The sequence below is a fragment of the Fundulus heteroclitus genome, chromosome 22 (genome assembly GCF_011125445.2).
Source record: "Fundulus heteroclitus isolate FHET01 chromosome 22, MU-UCD_Fhet_4.1, whole genome shotgun sequence".
In the NCBI taxonomy this organism is placed as follows: Eukaryota; Metazoa; Chordata; class Actinopteri; order Cyprinodontiformes; family Fundulidae; genus Fundulus; species Fundulus heteroclitus.
The window spans coordinates 14,550,568-14,572,731 of NC_046382.1; the positions used below are offsets into that span (position 1 = coordinate 14,550,568).

A 22,164-nucleotide genomic window follows, 5' to 3' on the forward strand; every position below is an offset into this window, starting at 1 on the left:
GATGAGAGAAGTAGCCGAAAAATAGAGGAAAACAACAAATAAGACAAAACTAAACCCAAAGGAATAAACTCATATGGCAAGACCCAAACTTTAGACTTTTGACAGCTTTATTTGTCATTTTGTATGCACAAAGTGCTTACAGAACAAAATTTCGTTTGCATACAGCTTGAAAAATCACAGTAAATTGCACTAATTTTCAGGATAAAGATGCAGATGCAAACAGCAAACAAAACAAATAACTAACAATCAAAACTCAAACACCTGAGAGAATGACACAGGTAGGGAATGCGGAGCTCCATATTAGTCATTCACACCATTAACACCATGTGTACGTAGCCGTGTTTAGCTCTAATCGTTTCGCAGGACAGGTGTAAAAGCCAAAAAGACCAAATTGCATCTGGATCGGTTTCTGTTGTTTTGGTAACCAGGTTACCTTTCTGTGTCGTTTTTTTTTTTTCTTTTCTAAGCATTCAACCATTTTTTCTCTCCTTTCCTTCTCAGACGTTGTCCTGGCTGAAAGACAACGTTTCCATGGCAACACAGGTGTGTTTGATGGCAAGCTCCGAGGGGCTGGAGGCAGCCAGAAAATGTCAGCAGACCCTTGAACAAGAAATCCTCAACAACAGAGCCAGGATAGAGGTGGTCAAAAGGGTAAACGGAGGCACCGTCATCACATTCCAAGTTTAAAACACCAGCTGCCGTTGAATAGAAATGTGCAGAATCCTTACAGGCGTTACGTAATCTAGATGCTGAGCGGACATTCTGACAAAAAAAAAAAAAAACACACACTCTTGGATACATTTCAGAATCTAGATTCCATTTTTGAGTTATCACATGCATTCATCTGTTGAACGTGAAAACCTCAGGAGGGTCACGGGCTGGTCCGTGCACAGCACCCAGGCAGCGCAAAGATTGAGGAGTTCCTCAGCCAGCTGGAGGTCCTGTGGGAAGAACTGAGGAGGAGGCACCAGAGGAATGCTGTGTTTCTGCAGGCCTCCGAGAAGCTGGGCTTTAGAGTAAGATTCATTTTTTTTTTTTTTAAAGAAAAAAAAAAATCCCTGAACAGATTGTTCTCTGAGGTCATACTGTTCCAGTAAGATTTATGGTTATGACAGAATATTCTGGATCCGTTCTATCACTATCAGAACTAGCATAAGAATGCATTAAGAATTGCTATCATAGCTAGCAATGCACAATCTTTGATATTTTAATGCCTTGACTTGCAAAGAAGAATGCATACAACAATTTATGTAGTAAAAAAAAAAAGTATTTCTACCCAGTGTCAGCAGGTGATAGAAAATATATGATATATTGGTGGTGGGGGTAGTTGTCTGTCCACAGTCGCTTGCACTCTGAATTTAAGAGCCATCGCCACTGTGAGGTGGCCGGGGAGCTTGGCCACCACTCCCCACATAAGTAGATGTAGATACTTTTGCCAGCCACTCTAATTCCTTTAGGGGTTAAAAAAGGCCACACATCTGATTTAAGGCCTTGTTTCAAACCAGGAGCTTGCTATTTTGAAGCACGTCTTTAATGCCGCTGTTGTTATCTTCTTGCTCTCTGACTTTGTTCTTATTTCATTGTGCACTGCAAAAACGGATCTAAAAATAAATAAAATATTCTTCAAGTTAGCGTATTTATGCTTGATTTGAGCAGGTAAGTAAGATCATCTGCCAATGGAATGAGTATTTTGACCCCTAAAATGAGATAATTAGACATACTGCGCTTGAAATAAGATGATGGAGATGAATTGTTCCTGTTTTAAGTCCAAAAATCTTATTCCATTGGCAAATCATCTTATTTACCTGCTCAAATCAAGGACAAATACACTAACTTTAAGAACATTTGACTTATTTCTAGTTCTGTTTTTGCAGTGTGCTCTAGGTCTCGTAAAAGTTCAAGAAGCCTCTACATCTCTGCAAATACTCTTCTGCACGCCCACGTTTTCTCTGCTTCTGTTGTGCATAGGTGGTGAAAGTGCTGCAGGCCCTGGGCAGCCTGGAGGCTTGGCTGGAGTCCGTGGAGCTTTCCATGAAGGCGTCTGCGTTAGCCGGTGACCCTGAGACCATGAGCAGGGCCGAGAGGGAGAGCTGTCTGCTCGAGAAAGAGGTGGCAGCACGCGGTCTGGAGCTCAGCGTCCTGAGGCAGGAGGTGGAGCGACTTCACGGCCACAGTCACCCCCACACGAGGGGATTGGCGGCACGCATGGAGGCGTTGGAGAGAAAGTACGTTTCACAGAGAACGAGGTCGGGGTTAGCTGCCCGATTGTTGTCATCATGGAAGAATCATGTTATGGATTTGAACCCATCAAGGGGAATGACGCTGGCAGTTTCTTCCAGTCACAAAATACAACGCGTCACCATTTTCCAAGACATCACAGGTTTGGGTTTGCCATGTTTGCAGTTCAACATGGAAGGATTTATTCATCAAAGTTCAAACGCAAGACAAATAATGTTACCCTATAAACCAAAAAAATCTATAAATACCCACAGATCTCATGAGTTTAAATTCCAACCAAACTGAAAAAAAAAAAAAAACATTCTCCGTGCTCTCATTAATCACTCAGAGTGTATCAAGTAGCATGTTGGAAAACTCAGCTTCACCTTGTCTTTATAAATCCACCATGACTAGACGCCGTACTCTCTGGCATGCGTTTGAAAGACTAGCCGTAGTCATTGCGACTCACAGTATTACCTAATTATGTTGACAGGTTTACTGGATGTACCTGTGGCTATAAACTGAAGGTCAGACTCTGGAAAAGAGAGCACTAAACTGACCAAAGAAAATAAAGACATGGAAATGTCTCAGTTTAGGTGTTCCCAGGGTGGGGGTGTTGGATTGGGCAGAGATTACCGCTTGTGTAGTCCAAAAGGCCATTGGTGCAGATTTAGGACTAGCTACACTTATTGGGTTAAAGGCCTGGGTTAAAGCGTGTAAGAGCCTTTAAAATTAATTAATCTTTCATTGCGGCAACATTATCTCATGCTGAAATACTTTTAAATAAATGGTCAAGTGGGTAAAAGAAATCGTGCATTAAGAAGTAACTGTTTCATCATAACTATTTGCGGGGATATAGAAAATCTGACCAAATGAACCTACGGTGCACCAGACGTATGATGTTATAAATCCACAGAGCTGGATCATGTCGAAATGACAAGAATGATCAAAACGATTGCATAGGAAAGGACTGTGGATGATCTAGAGAGATTGTTCAGAGAAAATGAAATTAACTATTCACAGCAGGGTGTTTATAATTGTAGTACACACGAGTATGTAAAAATGTTATTTATTCAGTGTACAATTACGCTGTGCAGTAAAATAAGAGTGAAGAAGACACTCAACGAGCAGCTGTAGGACACTTGGAATGATGTTGATGTTAAAAAAAGAAGATATTTAAGGCACTCCTTTAAAATAAATCATAATTGCACATGTAAACTCTGCACGGATAAGGTCCTCCGGGCCCTATGGTGCAGGATGCACTCGCATGATGCATGAGCTATGATAATGTAAGCATTGCTGGAGCATGGAAACGATCGGCGCATAAACTGTGTCTTTTATGTGGTTCCTCTGAATGTTTTTGACAGTGTAGCTGTAGCATGAAGTTAACGCCGCATTGCTACCGTTTGTGTTTTCCCAGGTATCACTGTGTGCTGAGTGCCCTGACCCAGCAGAGCTCAGAGCTGCAGGACACGCGCATGCTGACTGAGTTTCTGGAGCATCTGGAGCTGGAGGAGAGCCAGGAGCTCGCTGGGCGACAATATAATCTCGACCAGGTAAAAAAAAAAAAAAAAAATCGTCTTACAAGAGGCAGATCTGAAATTCTCAGGTTTATCTTCAGCCACAAGCCCACGGTGAAATATTTCCCAGGTCACTCTTCTCAGTTTTTCGTTTGTGTCCAACAGCCTCTCTGTAGTGACTTTTCCTCAGTCCCGTTGCTTGGACTCCAAAGCGGTGGAGTGGGAGAGCCCCTGATAGAAACTATGGGGGACCCTGTGGAAGAACTGCGAGAGGCTGTGGAGATGCTGAACGACACGGTGAGGGAAAGAGGGCGATCACAAAGCCACGATCACGCCATCCAGGAACTGCTGAGCAAGGTTAGAGGAGGGCTGGTGTTTAAATTGGGAAGTTGCATCCAAAGTTTATGTTTTAGGAGGTTAAAACCCTTTTGATTAGATCCAAATGTTGTAGCAATAAAGTTTAAACGGTGTTGAACAATTTTCAAGTTCCATGATCTTTAATTGAACCACTGTTTAAAGCACACTGCACCTTAAAATAAGTTTTTTTTGTTCGAATTAAGTTATTTTTGGCATGTGTATAAAAGTATCACGTTCACAGATGCCAGGAGGAGAAGCCATGACATCATTTAGCAGGGATTTGCAAAAGTATTCATACCCCTGGAAGTTTTAAACAGTTTGACTTGTTGTCACAACAAACTTCGTTATATTTAACTGGGATTTTACGTAACAGAGAAACACAAAAAGAATGTTTAAAACAATTTAACAAACAAAAATGTAAAAGGTTTTTCATGCATTTGTTCAATTTATTAGAGGGTGTTTGCAATAGTACGTCAGCGAACGGAGGAATACTCACACAGGAGTACTGGAGGGACGGGAAAGCAATTTTTTTTGTCTTTTTTTGTGCAAATTACCATTTTCAGCTGTTGTAAAATGTGACAATGAGAGATAAAGAGATGAGAGGAAGAATGTTGCCATTAAGTATCATTATTGCTAGCCCGTGCTGCACTAATTGTTGAAAGAAAACCAAAAACTAAGTCCCATCTACAGTGTTGACACAAGCCGAGTAGGGGACACAGCAATCGTGGAGAAAAGGGCACTCTGGTTGGAAGAGAGCGAAAAGTTTGGCCCGTATGAAAAAAAAAAAAATTGTTAATGAAAAATAGCAGCAGCTCACCCTGGGCACACCAGCCCCACTGTGAAACACAGTGGTGGCAGCATCATGCTGTGGGGATGCTTTTCTTGTGACTCCAATCAAGTGGATGTGAAAAGATTGGGAAACTGATGTTCACAGACTTTCTCCAGGCAGTCCAACTGAGCTCGAGACATCCTGAAAAGACTAGCAGCAAAAGGTAGCGCTACAAAATTTATACATGAATATATTGGCTGAATATTGGACCAATGTCCAAAGTCTGTGGTTGTAATGTGAAAAAAAATATACTTCAGCGAGACATTGTAAAGGCTGTTTTATTTATATTTTATTTATATAGCACCAATTCATAACACATGTCATCTCAAGGCACTTTACAAAGTCAAATTCAATCAAATCCAGACAGATTGGTCAAAAGATTTCCTATCTAAGGAAACCCAGAAGATTGCATCAAGTCTTAACAAGCAGCATTCACTCCTCCTGAAATAGCGTAGAGCCACAGGGAGAGTCGTCTGCATTGTCCATGGCTTTGCAGCAATCCCTCATACTGAGCATGCATGAAGCGACAGTGGAGAGGAAAACTCCCTTTTAACAGGGAGGAAAAACCTCCAGCAGTACCAGGCTCACTGTGAATGCTCATCTGCCTTGACCCACTGGGGCTTAGCAGAGCAGAGACACAGAAAGCACAGAAGCTTACATTAACCCAGGAATTTGACCCAGGAATTCTAGCAATATAAATGCTGCCGAACCTTTATTTTCTAAATGCATTTTTGCCCAAATGCCTTTCTGCACCATCATTTCTGCACATACAAATGGTTTAAATATTCTCCTGTACACTGTGATCGCACACTGTTTCTTTCTCCTGCATTGTTTACATTTCAATTGTTTACTTTTTAGTCACTGCTGCACTTTATACTGTAATTTACAAGCTGTATGCGACGCAATTTCGTTCTGTACGCACTCTGTACATACAAAATGACAAATAAAGTTGTCTAAGTCTAAGGAACTGTCCATGACTTTGCAGCAATCCCTTTAGTCTTATCTGACGACGGGTTCTCGCCTCTCCAGCATGCCCGCCTTGCAGTGCGTGTGGAGGAGTGCTTGTGCAGCAGCAAGGAGCTGAGCCTGGACATCCTGGAGAAGGAGACGGACATGGCCGTGCAATGCGAGCCGGAGCACTGCGGCTTCGAGCCTCTGCGGGACAGAGTGAGCCACCTGGAGGTGAGGAGGAAGACGCTTGCCTGCCAATTCTGTTCGATTCTGATGAAAAGAACTGAAATGATACTGATACGAACCAGAATTTAGTTTTGGAAAAAAGCAGCTTCGCTTTCTTCTTGGGTCCCCATTTGCAGCACCTGGTGCTATGTTTAGTTTTTCCCCATCAGCGGCGGAGCGTATTGTCCACACACTGAGCGTGCAAAGATTTAATAAAAGCATTTATTTGTTTGTTCTTGAGTGAGTCATTGTGCTGTTAACTCTAAAAGCGTGTGTGTGTGTGTGTGTTTTGGGGGCAAATCTGGTCGGCTGTGCTGAGGTTCAGACAGCGATGGTAGGGCTTTGCGTGACTCATGGGTTGGCCGACGCTGTGTTTATCACACATGCAAAACAAACACACATGCATTCAGCTGTCAGGACCTGATTTGATTGAAGAGCAGAAATGACCTAATCCCCCCCAAACATAAATGGCCGTTGCATCAGCAGACTGGCACGCAGCAACTCCGTGTCGGTGAAGCTTACTGTAGCTGAGAACCTTGGTGAAGCATTGCTCCCAGAGAGCCTCGAACACCGTGAATTACTCCGGTCGTCAGAAAAAGGGAGAAAAAAGGTGGTCAAGACTGCAAGCTTGCTATAACGGTGGAGGCCCACATGGTCTGCATATGGGCCTCTAACAGAATCATATGCATAAAGCTATGAAGATGAGGTCATAGTCAGAGGAGCAATCAATCCGGGGTGTTTAAATGATGGGAAGATTCATGATGGATTCTCGCTGTGATTGTCTTCAGGCCGACTGTGAAATCATCCGGGAGGAGGTGAAGGAGATGGAGAACCAGGCTTCTTGTCTGAGGGAGCTGTGTCTGGAGAAGGCGCACGTGTTCGACCTGAAAGTCCAGTCGATGCTGCGGGCCTGGAGCGAGCTGGGGAGGAGCGTGACGGAGAACAGATCCCGTCTGCAGGAGTTCGTGGCGCTCCAGGGCTTCTTCAGGAGCTACCTCGCCCTGATGTAAGCAGGATGTGGGGATCTTTGCCGCAGATCCACTTTTTTTTGGGAACATTAGCTTACGGCAATCCCTTTCAGGGAAAGCACAGGATGTTCTCACTGTGAATCGCGTGGCCCCAGGGTGGGGGGTTGGGGGGGGGCCTGGAATTCAGGAATAAAGCAGGTTTCCTGGGTGTGACAGGCTGATGAATGCGTTTCCTGTCAGGGGAGGGTCTGTTTATTCTCAGGCTTACTGGTCCTAGTCTCCTAACACCACCTCATCTTCCTCCTCATCCCTCTGAGCAGCTCATGGACCGAAGACACCAGGTCGTGCATTTTCTCAGACGCCGCCCTGCACCCCCGGAGAGAAGGCCAGCGGCCGCTGGACGTCCAGATAGAACAAAGGTTTAACGAGTTCGACGAGCTGGCGTCCACGGCCAAGACCCTTTTAGACAGAGAACACCACCTCACCCAGATGGTGAGCAGATACACACACATACACACACACACACACACACACACACACACACACACACGACCAGCTCACTCACACGAGCAGGAGACGACGCCGGCGTGACTCTGAACGGAAAAATGTGTTGCAGGTGAAAGAACGCATGGAGGAACTGAGGAGCATGCTCGGGTGGATCTCGGTGCACTGGAGAGCCCAGAAGCAGCAGCGGCTTCGCAAACAGAACAGAGAGGAACCCTCGCGTGATAACATTTACTCAGAGGCCACGATGTGGAGCTCGTTTAAAGAGGTAAAGTAGCAGTTTGGTGTAAGGTTTGTCCACATGAAGGCAAAAATACCTCCTCAATTTCTATGACTAAACCCAAACAAGTGCAGATGCTGACGATCTATAAGGGCCTCAATCAGTGGGTGTCAAACTCCAGTCCTCACGGGGCGGATGTCCGGCAGCTTTCCGACGTGTCGCTGGACCAGACAGACATGAATCAAAGGCTTGAATGACCTCAGCATGCAGCGAGGTCCTGCTAATAATCCGATTGTTTAACTGTTTAATCCATTGAAAGATTAAATACCATCCATTAAATACAATATATCCATTCTGCAAACTAGTTGTCCTGCAATTAGATGAAAATATATACTGTATATAAAACGAAAAATCTTCAGTTCTTTGTAGTGCAGAAATAAAAAGCTAAATTAAAAAAGCTCGTTCATGGTGACGTGTTTGTTACCAATGAATCCGAGTCTAGGCAGGTCTGTGAGCTTGTTTTTTTTCCTCACTGGTTTCTTTGAAGCCAAACTGAGTGCTTCTAGCATAATTATAATCATCTTTTATCAGTCACGGCATTTAATCCATTCCTTAGGAAGCAGTGGGCTGCCACTGTGTGGAACCCCAGATGCATTCTGGGGCTGAGAGACAGAGTTGCAGTCTGTGGGATTTGAACCGGCAGCCTTCACATGGCGCAGGTGTCCTGCTGTAAGCACTGGGCCGCGGCTCCCCACACCGGCGCTCATGTGACAGAACCACGCCTTCCACACATCTGTCAGAACCTTTTGGGTCAAAGGACTGCTATTAAAGTAGAATAAAAATGTTGAGCTTGTCCCACAAAAAGTATCTCCGTGGACTTAAGAATAACCTGTAAAGTTTATTACCAAATCCACTAAAACAGAAAGATATCGCACAACATAAATTTCACAGCTCGGCATCATTCTGAGAAATGATTTTATTATCGCACAATAAATAACCACGCGCGTCAGACACATGGGAACATACTACGCTATTTTGGGGTTTTTTCGGCTCTCTGTACCAGTTTTTTTTCACTGGAACTGAAAAAGGCTATACGGAATTAAAAGCAAGTAAATATTTCTTGTAATTAGTGTATTTTTCCTTGATTTGAGCAGGTAAATAAGACTATCTGCCAATGGAAGGAGTATATTTACCCCTAAAATAAAATAACTAGATAGCCTGCGCCTGAAATAAGATGAATGCAAAAATCTTATTCCGTTGGCAAAAAGTCTTATTTACTTGGTCAAATCAATTAAAAACACAAGGATTTCAAGAAAATTTTACTCATTTCTAGTTCCCTTTTTACAGTGTACTTCACAGCTCCTTTTTTTTCTCCTGCTCTGGCTTTGCTGCTGTTATCTAACCAAATGATGATTCCAAAAAAAGTAAAAAACAAAGCAACTGGAATTGTTTTCCGTAGTTGAAGATGTTTCGCTTCCTCTCCAGGAAGCTTTCTCAATTCAGAAATTGAGTTGCTTTGTTTTTTACTTTTTTGGAAGGACCATGACCTGGATGACTGAGAATCTTCACCAGCATAACCAAATGATGAGTTAATTGTATCGGCCTTTTTTTGTTGTGCTATGGTGTAATTTCTGTGTTAAAAGTGGGATCACGACTTCTTTCAAACCTGTATTTCGTCTTCCATCAGCAGTCAAAAAAGTCCCATATTTTCCTACTCAGTTAAACACATTAACACGTTAATGCTGGCAGATTGCAATTCCTTAACCTTCATCAGCTGCACACAAAGCTCTGCTGGGTACCAGCAGTTTCATTGGCTGAAGTGATTCTCTAACCAAGTTGACAGTTGTTGAACTTTGTTCTTTCTGTCATCAAACGACCAAACATCACACAAAGCGCAACGGGAAACAGTCAAAAGGGCTGACAATTCCCACTCTGAAGGTGCTGAAGGCCACTCAGGAGGTCCACTCCTGGCACTGCTAACCCGTCTGAGTCTGGAGGAGATGTAGAACGTTTGCTTCCAGCAGTGTGAGCATTTTTGTTCATCTTTTGTCTCCGCCTTGCCACACAGAGTTCGGTTCCCGAGCTGGAGGCCCTCCACCAGTCCCACGCCGTCAAGACCTCCGAGGACGCAGCAAAGGCAGCTGACTGGAACGAAGAGAGCGGGGGCGAGCAGTCCGACGACGGCTACGAAATCATGAACAGGATCGGCCCGCGCGGCGACTCTCCCACACCCAACGTTACGGCGGGGAAGGAGAGCCGCAGCCCACCTGCGGGGGGCGCCGTGAACCTCATCCTTAGCTTTGGGAACGCGGGGGACAGCCAGGTGCAGGTGCTGGACCTGCCCGGTGGGCCCGATGAGACGCCACTGGAGACCTCTGAGCCTGTTCACAGGGTGAGGAGCGCAGTCGCCTCGACACATCACCCCCAACACCAGTTGACTCTTTATAAGAAAAAGAGGAAAGTTTGATGTTTTCATGCTGGGATGATCACTTTTCTACACTAACACCGCACAGGATCTCCCTGTCTGACTCCCGCAGGTCATTCCTCTCTAGTTTGGCACTCACCACTCTCCGTTTCCCCCCCCCCCTCACTCTCTCCCTCAGCTCGCCGCGCCTCAGCCGTCTGCCTGTAAAACCTTTTGGAGGCGCTGCCAGGGGATTTTGGAAAACACTTTTGGTAGTTTAAAGCGAAAGAGAAAGATTTATCGGCAGAGCGCCGATGAGGTAATTTGCGCGGTGTGAACTGAGACGGCATGCAGCGTCTCCAAGTGTGCCGAGACCGCATGCGGCGTGCAGCTGTTTCCTGAGGGTAGCATGTTTTTTGTTTTTTTTGTTCTAACCTGGTCGTAGGTCCAGATCTTCCTCGCCACCCTGGTGTTGTTGCCTCCTCTGCAAGTCGAATGTGAAAGGAAAGACAATAACTAATGTTTACAGTCGCTGGGACAAGAAACCGTATAAGCAAGTGAATTTACAACAGGGTGATTTACTTTTAAACTTGCTGTTTAAAAGTAAAAACAAAACAGAATTAAACAGAGGTGAATTTAGGTGGGATTTTTTTTAAGTAAAAGGGCAACTTTCCCTATTAATTTAAAATAACACCTTTTAGAATAACATAAAACAAAACAAAAAAATCCTCTAATTTGTAAGCTTTGTGTGTTTATTCATTCTCTGGTGATGATAATTGTGCCTTTTTACTGGGGATTTATTTTGAAAACTAAACGGAGCTTCAATTAGTTAATTAAAAAAAGAATAACACTTTATATGAAGGGGTCTACATAAGACTGACATTACACTGTTATAAACATGACATAACACCTGTTATGAACATAAATGACTCTATGAATGTTTAGGACTGTTGTCATTAATTGTCATTCGGTAAATTATGACACTATTAAAGCAAAGTTGACATTGTCTAAAATGTCTCTGTTATGACAAGCCCTTAAATTAACAAAATCCCAAATCCTTAATTTAACCTAATCCCAAATCAAGCCCTAAATTTAACCTAATCCCAAATCAAGCCCTAAACTTAACCTTGTCTCTGTTAATGTCAAGTTGTCATAACAAAGACAAAGACAAAGACTTCAAATAAAGTGTAACCAAAAAAAGGCACTAACGATAAATCCTCACCTTAGGCTAAAGTAAACAAACAGAAAGTTTTGAGACCATAATAATGTTTTAAATAAACTTTACATCTTCTGTGTCGTTACGTTTAATTTTTATGCTGCAGCACAATAACAAACATCTCATGATTTTTACAGGCTTACATTCAGAGGGTTATACAAGGCGTCTGAGAAAAGCGTGTTGACCTTTCTTTTTTTAAGGATTTGTGCAGTTCCCCCCTTCTTCTGCTTTCTTCAGCTTCTGGCACCAAATCCTGACTGATGGTGACCTATTCTTGCTTTGTTAGCCGTCTTTTGTCACGGGATCCCAGTGGGATTAACATGTGTTGAGTTTCCTGACAAAATGTCAATGTTTTGATCTTTGTGACATTTAGCTATCATCTTCGCCTCGTGACCCTGTGCTCAATCATGCTGGACAAAAACTTTATTCTCCAGCTCCTGCAGGGTTCATGCTGGCCTCCAAATGAAAGTTAGGTCTTAAAAGTCTTGAATATCTGCAGATTTTGCTGACTTTGCGTAGGTCCTGCATTTAAATCCGAGTGGTTTTGCAAAAGTCTTAATTTTGTGACGTTTACATCCAGCTTTTCCAGACGTTTGTGGTCAGGGTCCGAAATTAACACTCGCCAGTCGCCAAATGCGAGTAAATTTCCAGTTTGGCGAGTGAATTTCAGAGGGCTAGCTGCCACATGGCGAGTAAATGTTTGTACCAAATAAAATAAAAGTAACCTAAAAATAACAAAACCCATACGATCCGTTCACAGCTCTGTCCATCCAGAGCTCAGTCTAGACCCGCCTTCTGCGGTGCTGGTTCAGCTTCTTTCACATTCAGAACCAGTCATGGCTGCACGCTGGATCAGAAAACAGATCTGCTAACCAGATACAGTCTAAAACGCCAATTAGTCTGTTTATAAGTTTCGTTCTTATTTATTCTGATTTTTTTTAACTACCTGCGCTGCGGTTCTGTGCTTCATCGCTCTTACTGCGCCTCCCCCGCCCCCTCTCGGAGCAAGGTGCTTTTATCAGCGGCCAGCCTTCAAAACGTGAATCGCTACGTTTAATGTCCTTCCACTCGTACAAAAATGTCCCAATTAAAGTCAGTAGGAGAGTCGGTAACTGTTTTTCATGCTCTTTTGTTTTTAACGACACAGAACCAGCGGTGCTTCGGTGGACGTGGTGCGTTGCGCTTGAATTCAGGTGCGCAAAATTACGTCACATGTAACCTGTAACATCGGGGGCGCAGCGCACGAGGGTAAAATCCAGCAGCGAGATCAGCGTAAAGACGCAGCGTGAACCCTGAGTGCTTTAAGTGTTGCAGCTGAGGGGAAAATTTTGAACCATACACAGGGGCGGTTCTGAACAGGGGCCAACAGGGGCCTATGCCCATGTAGAACTGTTCCTGGCCCCTGTTATGGCCCCTGTACTAAAAACATGATGTTACATTTCTTAGGATGATAAATGCTGACAAAGATGACGTGACTGACTGGTCATTTGGATCAGTTGCATTTTTTTCGTTTATGGTTTTACCCAATAATAAAATAACAAAATAATTAAAAAATAAATACAAAAAAAATAACAATAATTAAAATCAAGCTGTTTCACGTTAAGCTCCCGCTGTATTGAGAAAAGATCAGGGGTCTGCAACCTGCAGTTCCAGAGCCACAATTGGCTCTTTGGCTTACTTAATATATTAAACGATGAAATGTTGACCTGTTAAGTTCCCCCCCCCCCACCCCCCCAATCTTTTGTTCTGTGCCCCTGTGAAAAAACACTGGCCCCACCCTGACCCACCCTGCTAAATTTGGTCTAGAACCCCCACTGACCGTACAGGCTTGATGAAACTCTGCCTCATTCACAAATAAGGCCAACATGGATAGAATAATGATAATCTGTAGTGTTTTTTATCGGCTGGATGTGAATCTGATAATTCATATTGTGTCTTTTATGATCAACTACAATATATACATATTTTTTAATTCAGGAAACAAAGATTTCTCTTCCAGGTTCCAGTCAGCCACGCCCCCAACCACGCCCCCCATAATTAACATAATTTCACTCTTAATTTTTATAAAAGTTGAGGTCTGGTCAAAATTAATATTTTGGCCGGTAAAAAATATGCCTGGCCGGTTGATTTTTACATCTACCGGCCAACTTGGCCGGTGAATAACAAAGTTAATTTCGGACACTGTTTGTGGTCCAACACACCTGAAGCGATAGGATTAAAGGCCTTCTCAGTGCAGTCGACTCCTTCAGAGCGGCGCTGATGATCTAATTATTTGATTCAGGCGTGTTGAAGCAGGGACACATCTGAAGAAGCCTTTAAGGGACGGAGAAGACAAAAATAGCTTTGTTGCTGCCTCTCCTCACCGTAGACAATAAAAATACTCCCCCCCTCCCTGCTGCCATTCCTAGACACGCTGAGAATCAGGTGGCGACCCGATTCCCTCGGTTGAATCCTCTTTAGAAGACGCTCCTGGAAGCTGCGTGGCTTTCTTGGATGTCCTGAACCTCTCTTCACAGGCGCTGGACTGTTTTCTTGTTAAATTAGGCGGTTTATATTGGCTGAATATTACAAGCAGCAAGATCCGTGCCTGTGTTTCTCTTTTGATGCAAAGCAGCAGTGCCTGCACACGTTTCCTTGGACATAACCATGGCTGATAAAATAAGCATGACTTCCTGGTTGCTCTCCATTTTTAACAAACCAAGCTCTCCTAATGAAAAATAAGCTCCCCCTATTAACACTCTTCCCCTACAACTAATTATAATTATGCCAGCATTTTTGCAGCAAAAACACACAGCATTTTAGTTGTTTAAAAAAAAGATTGACATCTAATTTAATTTACTATGCAATAATTGCCGAGTCCTGTTCAGGAGATCTTTTTATCCTGCGTACCTTTCCCTACACACAGCAAAAACAGAACTAGAAATAAGTAAAATGTTCTTAAAATTTGTGTATTTGTCCTTGATTTGAGCAGGTAAATAAGACTATTTGCCAATGGATTAAGATTTTTGCACTTAAAATAGGAACAATTCATCTCCATTATCTTATTTCAAGTGCAGGATGTCTAATTATCTTATTTTAGGGGCCAAAACACTCATTCCATTGGCAGATAATCTTATTTACCTGCTCAAATCAAGGGTAAATACACTAACTTTAAGAACTTTTTACTTATTTTTAGATCCATTTTTGCAGTGCATACCTGAATCAAATAAAGTGTTTGTTACCAGACCTCTGCAGAGCTGGATGACTGACTTGATTCACATATGCTAGAGCAGGGAGTGTAGTTTTCAATTTGAGTTAGGGACCCCTTATCTGATGCAAACAAAGTTTGCATTGGATCTCAGGGCGAGATCCAAACCTTAAAAAGCGACGGCCACTGAAACAGGAGTGGGTGGGGTGACGAGGGAGAAAAGCACACGCGGTCTTCTCCCCGCTGGGACTGTTGACAGGAACTCTCTCTCGTCTCTTGCTGAGCCTGATGTAAACCCGGTCCCGCTTTGTGTGAGACGAGTGACTTCATCCTCGGTTCCAATGAGAACTTGCGCTCCAAAATGTCTCCCCGGTATAGGAGAGTGTCCCACACGCTGGCGGAGCCGCGGTCATGAGACAAGACAAACCAGTGATGAACCTTTGGGAAAGGCCCCAGACTGGCCTACATGATTTATTGTCTGCAGCTTATGCAGCTACAAGAGATTAGTCACAGAGTTGAAGGGTCAGGGCATTACAGCTGCGCATGACGACATGTACAGACGCCATATGACTCTGATTAAATCCTGCGAGTCGGCCGCTGGGCTCATGTTCGCTTCCTTTCTTCTGTCATGTGTTTTTTATACATTTTAATTTTTTGTGTGCCTCACAAATGTTACTTAATCCAGTGTTTTCTGGGACGTGTCAAAGGATTGTTTCTTGTTTTTTTCTTCTGACTGGACTCTGCAATTCCTCAGCCTGCTGAAAGCTGTAACCGCTCACGGTCTCTTGTGAAACTACTCCTCTCCTCTTGGACATACTTTTTTTTAACTACATGTTGTCACTTTTAGAACCACAATGATTTTATGTGACTGAAGAAAAAGTCGGGACGTGTGAACATTAATTTTCACTTCTCGCCCCGGATTCACAATTTAATTTAGGCCTTGACTTTAATTGTGCTGTGGGTGTGCTTTGATCTAAACCTCGTCAGTGTCACCTTGAGATTTTTCATTGTCATGACAGAAGGTGAGCTTGCACCTCAGTCCTTTTTTGCAGCCTTTAACGGGTTTTCTTCCAGGTTTGCCCTGCTGTTAGCTCCATAGCCCAAAAAAGGTTAAACTTTGGTCTCCTCTGCCCAGAGCACCCTCCTCCACAATTAGCCCAGGGTACCTACTGGACTGGTTTTAATGGTCTAGCCCCGTGCTACTTATGTCATCTTCTTAATATACACACCTTTGAGAGTACGCCAGTTTCTCCTTCATGATCAAAGTTAAAACGAAGAGGTGATTGAGCATTCACTATAGAATAGCTCATCTCCAGATGTCAGCACTGGTCAGACCATAACATCCTTTAAATCTTTGTTAAGAACTCATCTCATTTCCTTGGCCTTTGTTGACCATGAGAAACCAAAAAGTCTTAGTCCCTCTGTACTATTATTATTATTATTATTATTATTATTATTATTATTATTATTATTATTATTATTATTATTATTATTATAATAATCCATTTGCAAATTTACAACTGTGAAATTGTGAAGCATTTGGTCAACTGTTCTCTGATTAATGCTTTCCTTGCTTGGCTTGTTAGTTTCAGGTGGACGATGTTTATAACCTACAGATGAGAAAATACCTTCTTGGCTAACTCTGGCTTTTTTAACTTTGCCTTGTGTTTTGTAAATCACACCGCCCCCTTTCAAATCAACCAATCAACGATTCCTAATCCAATCCTACTTTGAACTTCTCCACCACTTTAACCCTTCCCCATCCGTTGGTCTTTTCTGCTAATGTTTTCTTTAACAAAGCGCCGAGGCCATCACAGGATAGCTGTATTTCCTAAGAGACATAGTCTATTTATCAGACAGATGACTTCTGATGGTAGTCGGGTGCACTGTTTTTTTTTTTTTTTCAGGTGAGGAGTCTGAATATAAAAGCCACATGCCACATTTTCAGATTTGTTTTATACTAACACGTTTTTTTTCTTTGCGCTTCACGGTTTTGTGTTGTATTATACGTTGAAGTTTGACTCTCTTCTTTTGCAAAAAACTGTAGCAAGCGCAGCTTACCTAGAATCTCTGTTCATCCTCGTCCATTTACCCTATTCTGTCTTTTCGCAGGTAAGTACCTACCTGCATGTTAAGGATAACAACCCGGCCGTGGCCCCGGTGTACGAGAGCATCACCCTTCCCCGCCTAAAGAGCCGTTCTGCAGCCTCAGACTCCCCTACGCTGTGGCCGTCCTCCTCCTCCTCCTGCGCCTCGCGGTCTTCCTCCGGCTCTGAGCCGCAGGCGGCCAACGTCAGCTTCCACCCTTCGACGGGAAGCTGCAGCAGCAGCAGCTCCATCTTCTGCAGCCTCAAACGGATGAGCAAGAAGAGGAAACGGAAGCGGGGCGAGCGCCGCCACACGATACAGAGGATCATGGGAGTGGAGGAGCAGACCGGCGGCGTGCACCGCTGTGACTCTGACATGCTCACGCATTGCACTCAAACGTGGCCGCTGAAGGAGGGTCAGAGGAGGAAGAGGTTACAGAAGGGCGGGAACGTTGCAGACGCGTTGGCCTACATGAAAAATCCTCTGCTGAGAGACATCGATTCGGAGTGCGCGGGAGAAAACAGCATCACTCCGTACGCCGTGTCGTCAGGACCGACCCGCTCTCCCTCAGGAGGTGCGGGGGGAAACCACTGCAGAGTCCTCCGTTTGGGCTCCGTGCTGAGCTTCGACCTGCCGAAGGACATGACGCTCATCCCCAGCATCCAGGACATCATCACCATCGCCCCTCCGGAGTCTAGAAAAGCCGGCGGCACCGACGCCGACCCTCTCTCTCAGAGAAACCCGGTTCTGAGCTCCTTCAGACAGACCCACGTCCTGTCGGCCTTCCCAGGAAGCTCGGCTGAAATCAGCTCCCCTGAAACGCAGCGGTCAGCGGCTGGCGACCCGCCGGAGCAGGAGACGAGTTCACAAACACCTTCCTTGGAGGAACCTCTGACGGCACCGCGTGATGACAGCGCTCAAATACGAACCAGTCACCATGAGAGGGCAGAGGACAGGGACCAAAGCCCATCAGAAATTAAATCCACAATAAATGAAGTAAACAGGCCCTTAAAGCTGCCTATTTACATGAACCAAGTCCATAACTGCGCCTCAGTCCCTCATAAGCACGACTGCCTCAGTGTCCATACGCTCATTCGGGACCTGAACGGACACCAGTACCACAGGTGCACCGGATCCCAGGGAGAGCGTGAAAGAGGCCCTCGGCTGAAGTCGAGCCAAGCTCCTCGCGTGAGAGTGAACCTGAAGTCGACGATGAGCGTCAGCGTTCGACAGGACTCCGCAGACTCTGGCATCTCCGCCTCCAGCGGCTTCAGGCTCCGCACCGACGCTCCGTGTCCGGCTCAGCCGCGGCCCAAAGGGGTGGTGGGAAAGCTCGTTTCCCTCGAGGTGGAGGGCATAGACCCGGCTACGACGCGACAAAACCCGGCAGCATCCTCCGGTCCGTCGCCAGGCCCTGCGGGTACGAACGCCGACCCGGTCCACGTCGACCACCAGCAGTTCGAAGAGGAAGAAGAAGAACTGGAGGACATCTGGAATCGGACCACAAACTACAGGCAGAGCATCTGCTCGGACATAATGTACCAGCCCAACCAGGAGCTCCTCACGGACCCGACCGGAGAGCCGCTCTCCAGCTCACCTCCTGCCGCAAACCCGCCTCCTCTCTACAGAAACCTGGTCACCGCCTCAGCACCAAACCTCCTCGTAGCCGAGTTCAAACTCCCCTCCCACGTCCAGGGCGGCCCGGGTCACGACAAGCTGCAGCGCTCCAGAGATCACCTCCCTCCTCTGGCCACGGGGGACAGGAGGTCCTGGGCAGCTTTCCCCAACAGGGAAGCAGCCGGCAAGACGGCGGTGGCGGTGAACGAGACGGCGTCCGATCCGGTGAAGCTTCCAGACGTCGGCGACAATCCGAGATACGTTTACCAATACAGGGAGGAGGAGGAGGAAGAGGACGGGGAGGGGGAGGGGGAGCAAGAGGAGGCGAAGGTGGGGGAGGAGGTGGAGGAGCTACCCGGTTGCTCACAGGTAAGGTTGCTGTTTGAAGTGTGGTGAAGGCACCACCCTAATGCAACAACCCTTTTGTTGTCGGGTTGCCAACTTTGGGCAGAGTTGAACTGCACTGGCAAACAAGTCCAGATAAAACAACTGTGCATTTTACTGTTAATAAGTTCCCAGATTACTAAAATAAATATATATTGTAAAGCCATCAAAGTTGGGTCATGTCCCTCTGACACTAGAGTCAACATTCATTATCAGGGTAGATCGTTAATAATTCTGCCTGCAGCGGTTTCTAAATAATTTATTAGAGTAGCTGTGAGCTTCAGTTCTGATCACATTTATCAGTAATGTAAAAAAGCAGCAGCATAATCTCATACTGTTATATCTAGAGAACACTGACCTTTAATTTGTGTCAAGGGATGTCAAGCTTTTAGTTGTTTTTACAAAAAAAATCACTCTTGACACAACTATAGATTATTTTTTTCTGCCAACAGAACAGGTCATAGTCTTCTACTATAACAAGGTTGGAGCGTACAGAGACGTCTGATCATTACTCTGCAAAATCCCTACATCCTATTGCGTTTCCTCTTTTCAGCTCCCCCCACAGCCTTTATATAGATTAGATTAGATTAGATTCGACTTTATTGTCATTACACAGGTACAGGTACAAGGCAACAAAATACAGTTTAGGTCTAACCAGAAGTGCAATAGCAGGTGGATATTACTGTGAATAGAGTTTTACAGATATGTACAATAGCATAATATACAGATGGTTGTTATACAGAGTTTACATGTACTATGAATATATGTACAGATGGCTATTACTATAGGCAGAATTGTGAGCATGATATACTGGTAGCTATTACTATAAAATGAATAATTAGAGTTTGGACAGCAGCAGTGGAAGGTAATTGCATATTACAGTTAAAGTACGGTATTGCAAATATACATTTGCAATACCGTAAGGTAATGAATGACCTTACCTTATAGGGGTAAGGTCATTTAAAAAGAAGGGTGGATTTGGTTCTGGTGAATCATTTCTTTGTTGATTTGGCCATTTTGGATCATCATCTGGCTGAACGACCATTTGAAGGTTTCTGTCAGAGTCACTGAGGATTTTATTTAGGTGTTTTAAAGAGTCCAAGCACTCTAACGAGGTTATCCGAGAATCAGACCTACAGCACTCCATATCCCCAAACATCGAGATGACTAGTAGATAGCGTCTAACGGTTTTTACGGGGACTTTAAGCCTGTAGATGATCGTTTTTGCTGCAGTTCTCTAACAGGGAGCTTCAGGAAATTTCATTGTGTATGGTGAGCCTAGTTTTACACTAAATTATCCCTCTGACTGGAGAAAATGACCCGTTTTTTTCTTCTTGTTCTGTTGTGACATCCAAAGATCAACGCACGTCTATCTTAAAGGACACGTTCACCCATCTTTCCCATTTTGATGAGTGGCTCAGATAAAAGGGTATCCGTGTCACATCATGTTTACACCCCAGGGAAACAGAAAGCGACGGATAACTAATTAGTTCCTGGAGACTCTGGTCAACTTACAAAATAAAGCCTTGAACCAGAATGCTTCAGCTAAACATATTTCATTAGGTCTGTTAGTGGTAGCTACCAGTACCTGCTGCATCTTTTAGAGTAGAATAATCCTTTATTGTCCTATCCTGGGGAGATTCAGGTGTATCAGCAGCAAGTAAAGCATAAGGAAAACAATTATTTCAGGGTTTTTTTGCCTCCCAGCTGAATAACCTCAAAGATTACATTTTTTCACGTGGTTCTGCTCTCATCACCGTGTCAGAATGATTAGGCTTAAGTGATTGTTTTGGTCACTAGTCCGGACTGTGTGTTCTTCTCTTCCTGAACAGAACCAGTCCCGGAGTCTACTTTCAGTCCACATGGGTTTGAACGGAGCCTGCCAGCAAAGCCCTGAAGACCCGGCAAAGCCTCAGGAACGCGTGGCCACAGGAGGGCGCTGTTTCATCCTAGTAAGACTGAAAGCTGTGCGCCAGCCCAGACAGATTGGCCGTTCTGATGTTGGTTGATCCGTTATTAATTCCCACCCATGCAGAGTGGAAAACCAGAGCTGCAGTCTATGGAGGGAACCCTGGAGAGGAAGCACAAGCTGCAGCTGGGAGGAAAGAAAGTAAGGAATGTTTAGGCCTACACAGTCAGCAGATGGAAAGCCCACAGTCAGCAGCATGTGGACCTTATCTTATTTTCACAGGCGGCCTCCAGAGGCTGGAGCTCCTACCACGCCGTCCTATACAGACACACCTTGTGCTTCTTCCAGGACAGAAAGGATACGCTGCGCGTAAGCAGAAGGCTGCAAGATGTAATGTCTGTAAAGCTGTTGGCATGCGGCGAGTAATGATGAGTTTGTGCTGCAGAGCTCTGCGTGTGGCCTGCCGCTGAACCTCGGGGGAGCTGAGTGTTCGCCTGCCCCGGACTACACCAAAAAACCCAACTGCTTTCGGCTACGGTAATGCTGGGCAAGCGACCAAGTTGTTACTGGGAATTGCAGACATGAATGCAAAAAAAAAAAAAAAGAGAGAGAGATGCATTTGTTGCTATTTTTTTCCGTACCTTGTGTCGTTTGTTTTCAGGCTCCGCGATGGGTCTGAATATCTGTTTAATACCGCCTCACGCTTTATGATGAAGAAGTGGATCATGAAGATACAAGCGAGCACAGGTGAATGTGAGCAAAGTCTGCGTAATTTTGCATACCTTTGGATTTTTTTTCACATTTTGTCACACGTTGCAACTACATACTGTAACGCATTGTTTTGGGATGTTGTGTGACAGACCTCCACAGAATACCACATAATTGTAACGTAGCTAGAAAAAAAAATCAGATTTAAAAGGTGGTGCGTGCATATATATTACACACACCTGAGTAAACGCAGCTACAGATCTTTTGGGGTATGTTTCTACCCGCTTTATACATCTAAACCGGGCCAGCTCGACTGATAATGTGAAGCTCTCTCCATTCTGCACATCTTCAATCTGGGACTGCTCCCATCGAATCCGTTCAGGGAAAGGAAGGACATTCAGCAGAACTCTCTAAGCTGATTGGGTGAAGGGACACCTAATGCCCGCCTGCCAAAGGTTGGTTTTAGCCAATCACGGTCAAATGAAAATGCAAGCAGCAGACATCATGAGAAACCAGAGGAAGTTAAGCTAGTAAAGGCGCTTCCTGCTGTTCTTCTTTCAAAGAGGAAATCGTGGATTCTGACAAAACAGGAGTGATAGCAGCAGCTACGCGTAGGTCCTCCTGCTCTGCCATGTTTGTTCTGGTTCGGCTCTGGGCTTGGCAGCTCTTGCTTTCGTCAGAGCTGGTATGTCCCGCCTTAAACCATAACACTACAACGTGATTTGGGCTTGAACCGAAAACAGTTTGGGATCAAACGATTGAGATTGGAGCAGGACAAGACTGATTCTTGTGTGTTCGTGAACGCACAAATACCACGAGAATTCAGCTTGCAGCTAACAAACTTCAGAGGAGGATCCACA

General features: G+C 44.7%; 1 protein-coding gene across 7 annotated transcripts in view; it reads left to right on the top strand.

Moving 5' to 3' along the window:
- LOC105916020 (spectrin beta chain, non-erythrocytic 1) overlaps window positions 1-22,164 on the top strand; it is a 57,344-nt gene that overhangs the window by 29,905 nt on the left and 5,275 nt on the right. For 3 of the 7 annotated variants that reach the window (XM_036125868.1, XM_036125871.1, XM_036125869.1), the window contains exons 14-30: window positions 502-651; window positions 867-1,016; window positions 1,969-2,225; window positions 3,638-3,773; window positions 3,903-4,094; window positions 5,953-6,105; window positions 6,888-7,105; window positions 7,388-7,559; window positions 7,684-7,839; window positions 9,860-10,183; window positions 10,395-10,514; window positions 16,711-18,672; window positions 20,520-20,639; window positions 20,723-20,797; window positions 20,879-20,965; window positions 21,042-21,133; window positions 21,258-21,349. In XM_036125868.1, coding sequence (XP_035981761.1) covers window positions 502-651; window positions 867-1,016; window positions 1,969-2,225; window positions 3,638-3,773; window positions 3,903-4,094; window positions 5,953-6,105; window positions 6,888-7,105; window positions 7,388-7,559; window positions 7,684-7,839; window positions 9,860-10,183; window positions 10,395-10,514; window positions 16,711-18,672; window positions 20,520-20,639; window positions 20,723-20,797; window positions 20,879-20,965; window positions 21,042-21,133; window positions 21,258-21,349 — 4,456 coding nt within the window. The remainder of the gene's footprint in view (window positions 1-501; window positions 652-866; window positions 1,017-1,968; window positions 2,226-3,637; window positions 3,774-3,902; window positions 4,095-5,952; window positions 6,106-6,887; window positions 7,106-7,387; window positions 7,560-7,683; window positions 7,840-9,859; window positions 10,184-10,394; window positions 10,515-16,710; window positions 18,673-20,519; window positions 20,640-20,722; window positions 20,798-20,878; window positions 20,966-21,041; window positions 21,134-21,257; window positions 21,350-22,164) is intronic. The other 4 variants (XM_036125870.1, XM_036125872.1, XM_036125874.1 and 1 more) reach the window with 4 other exon arrangements.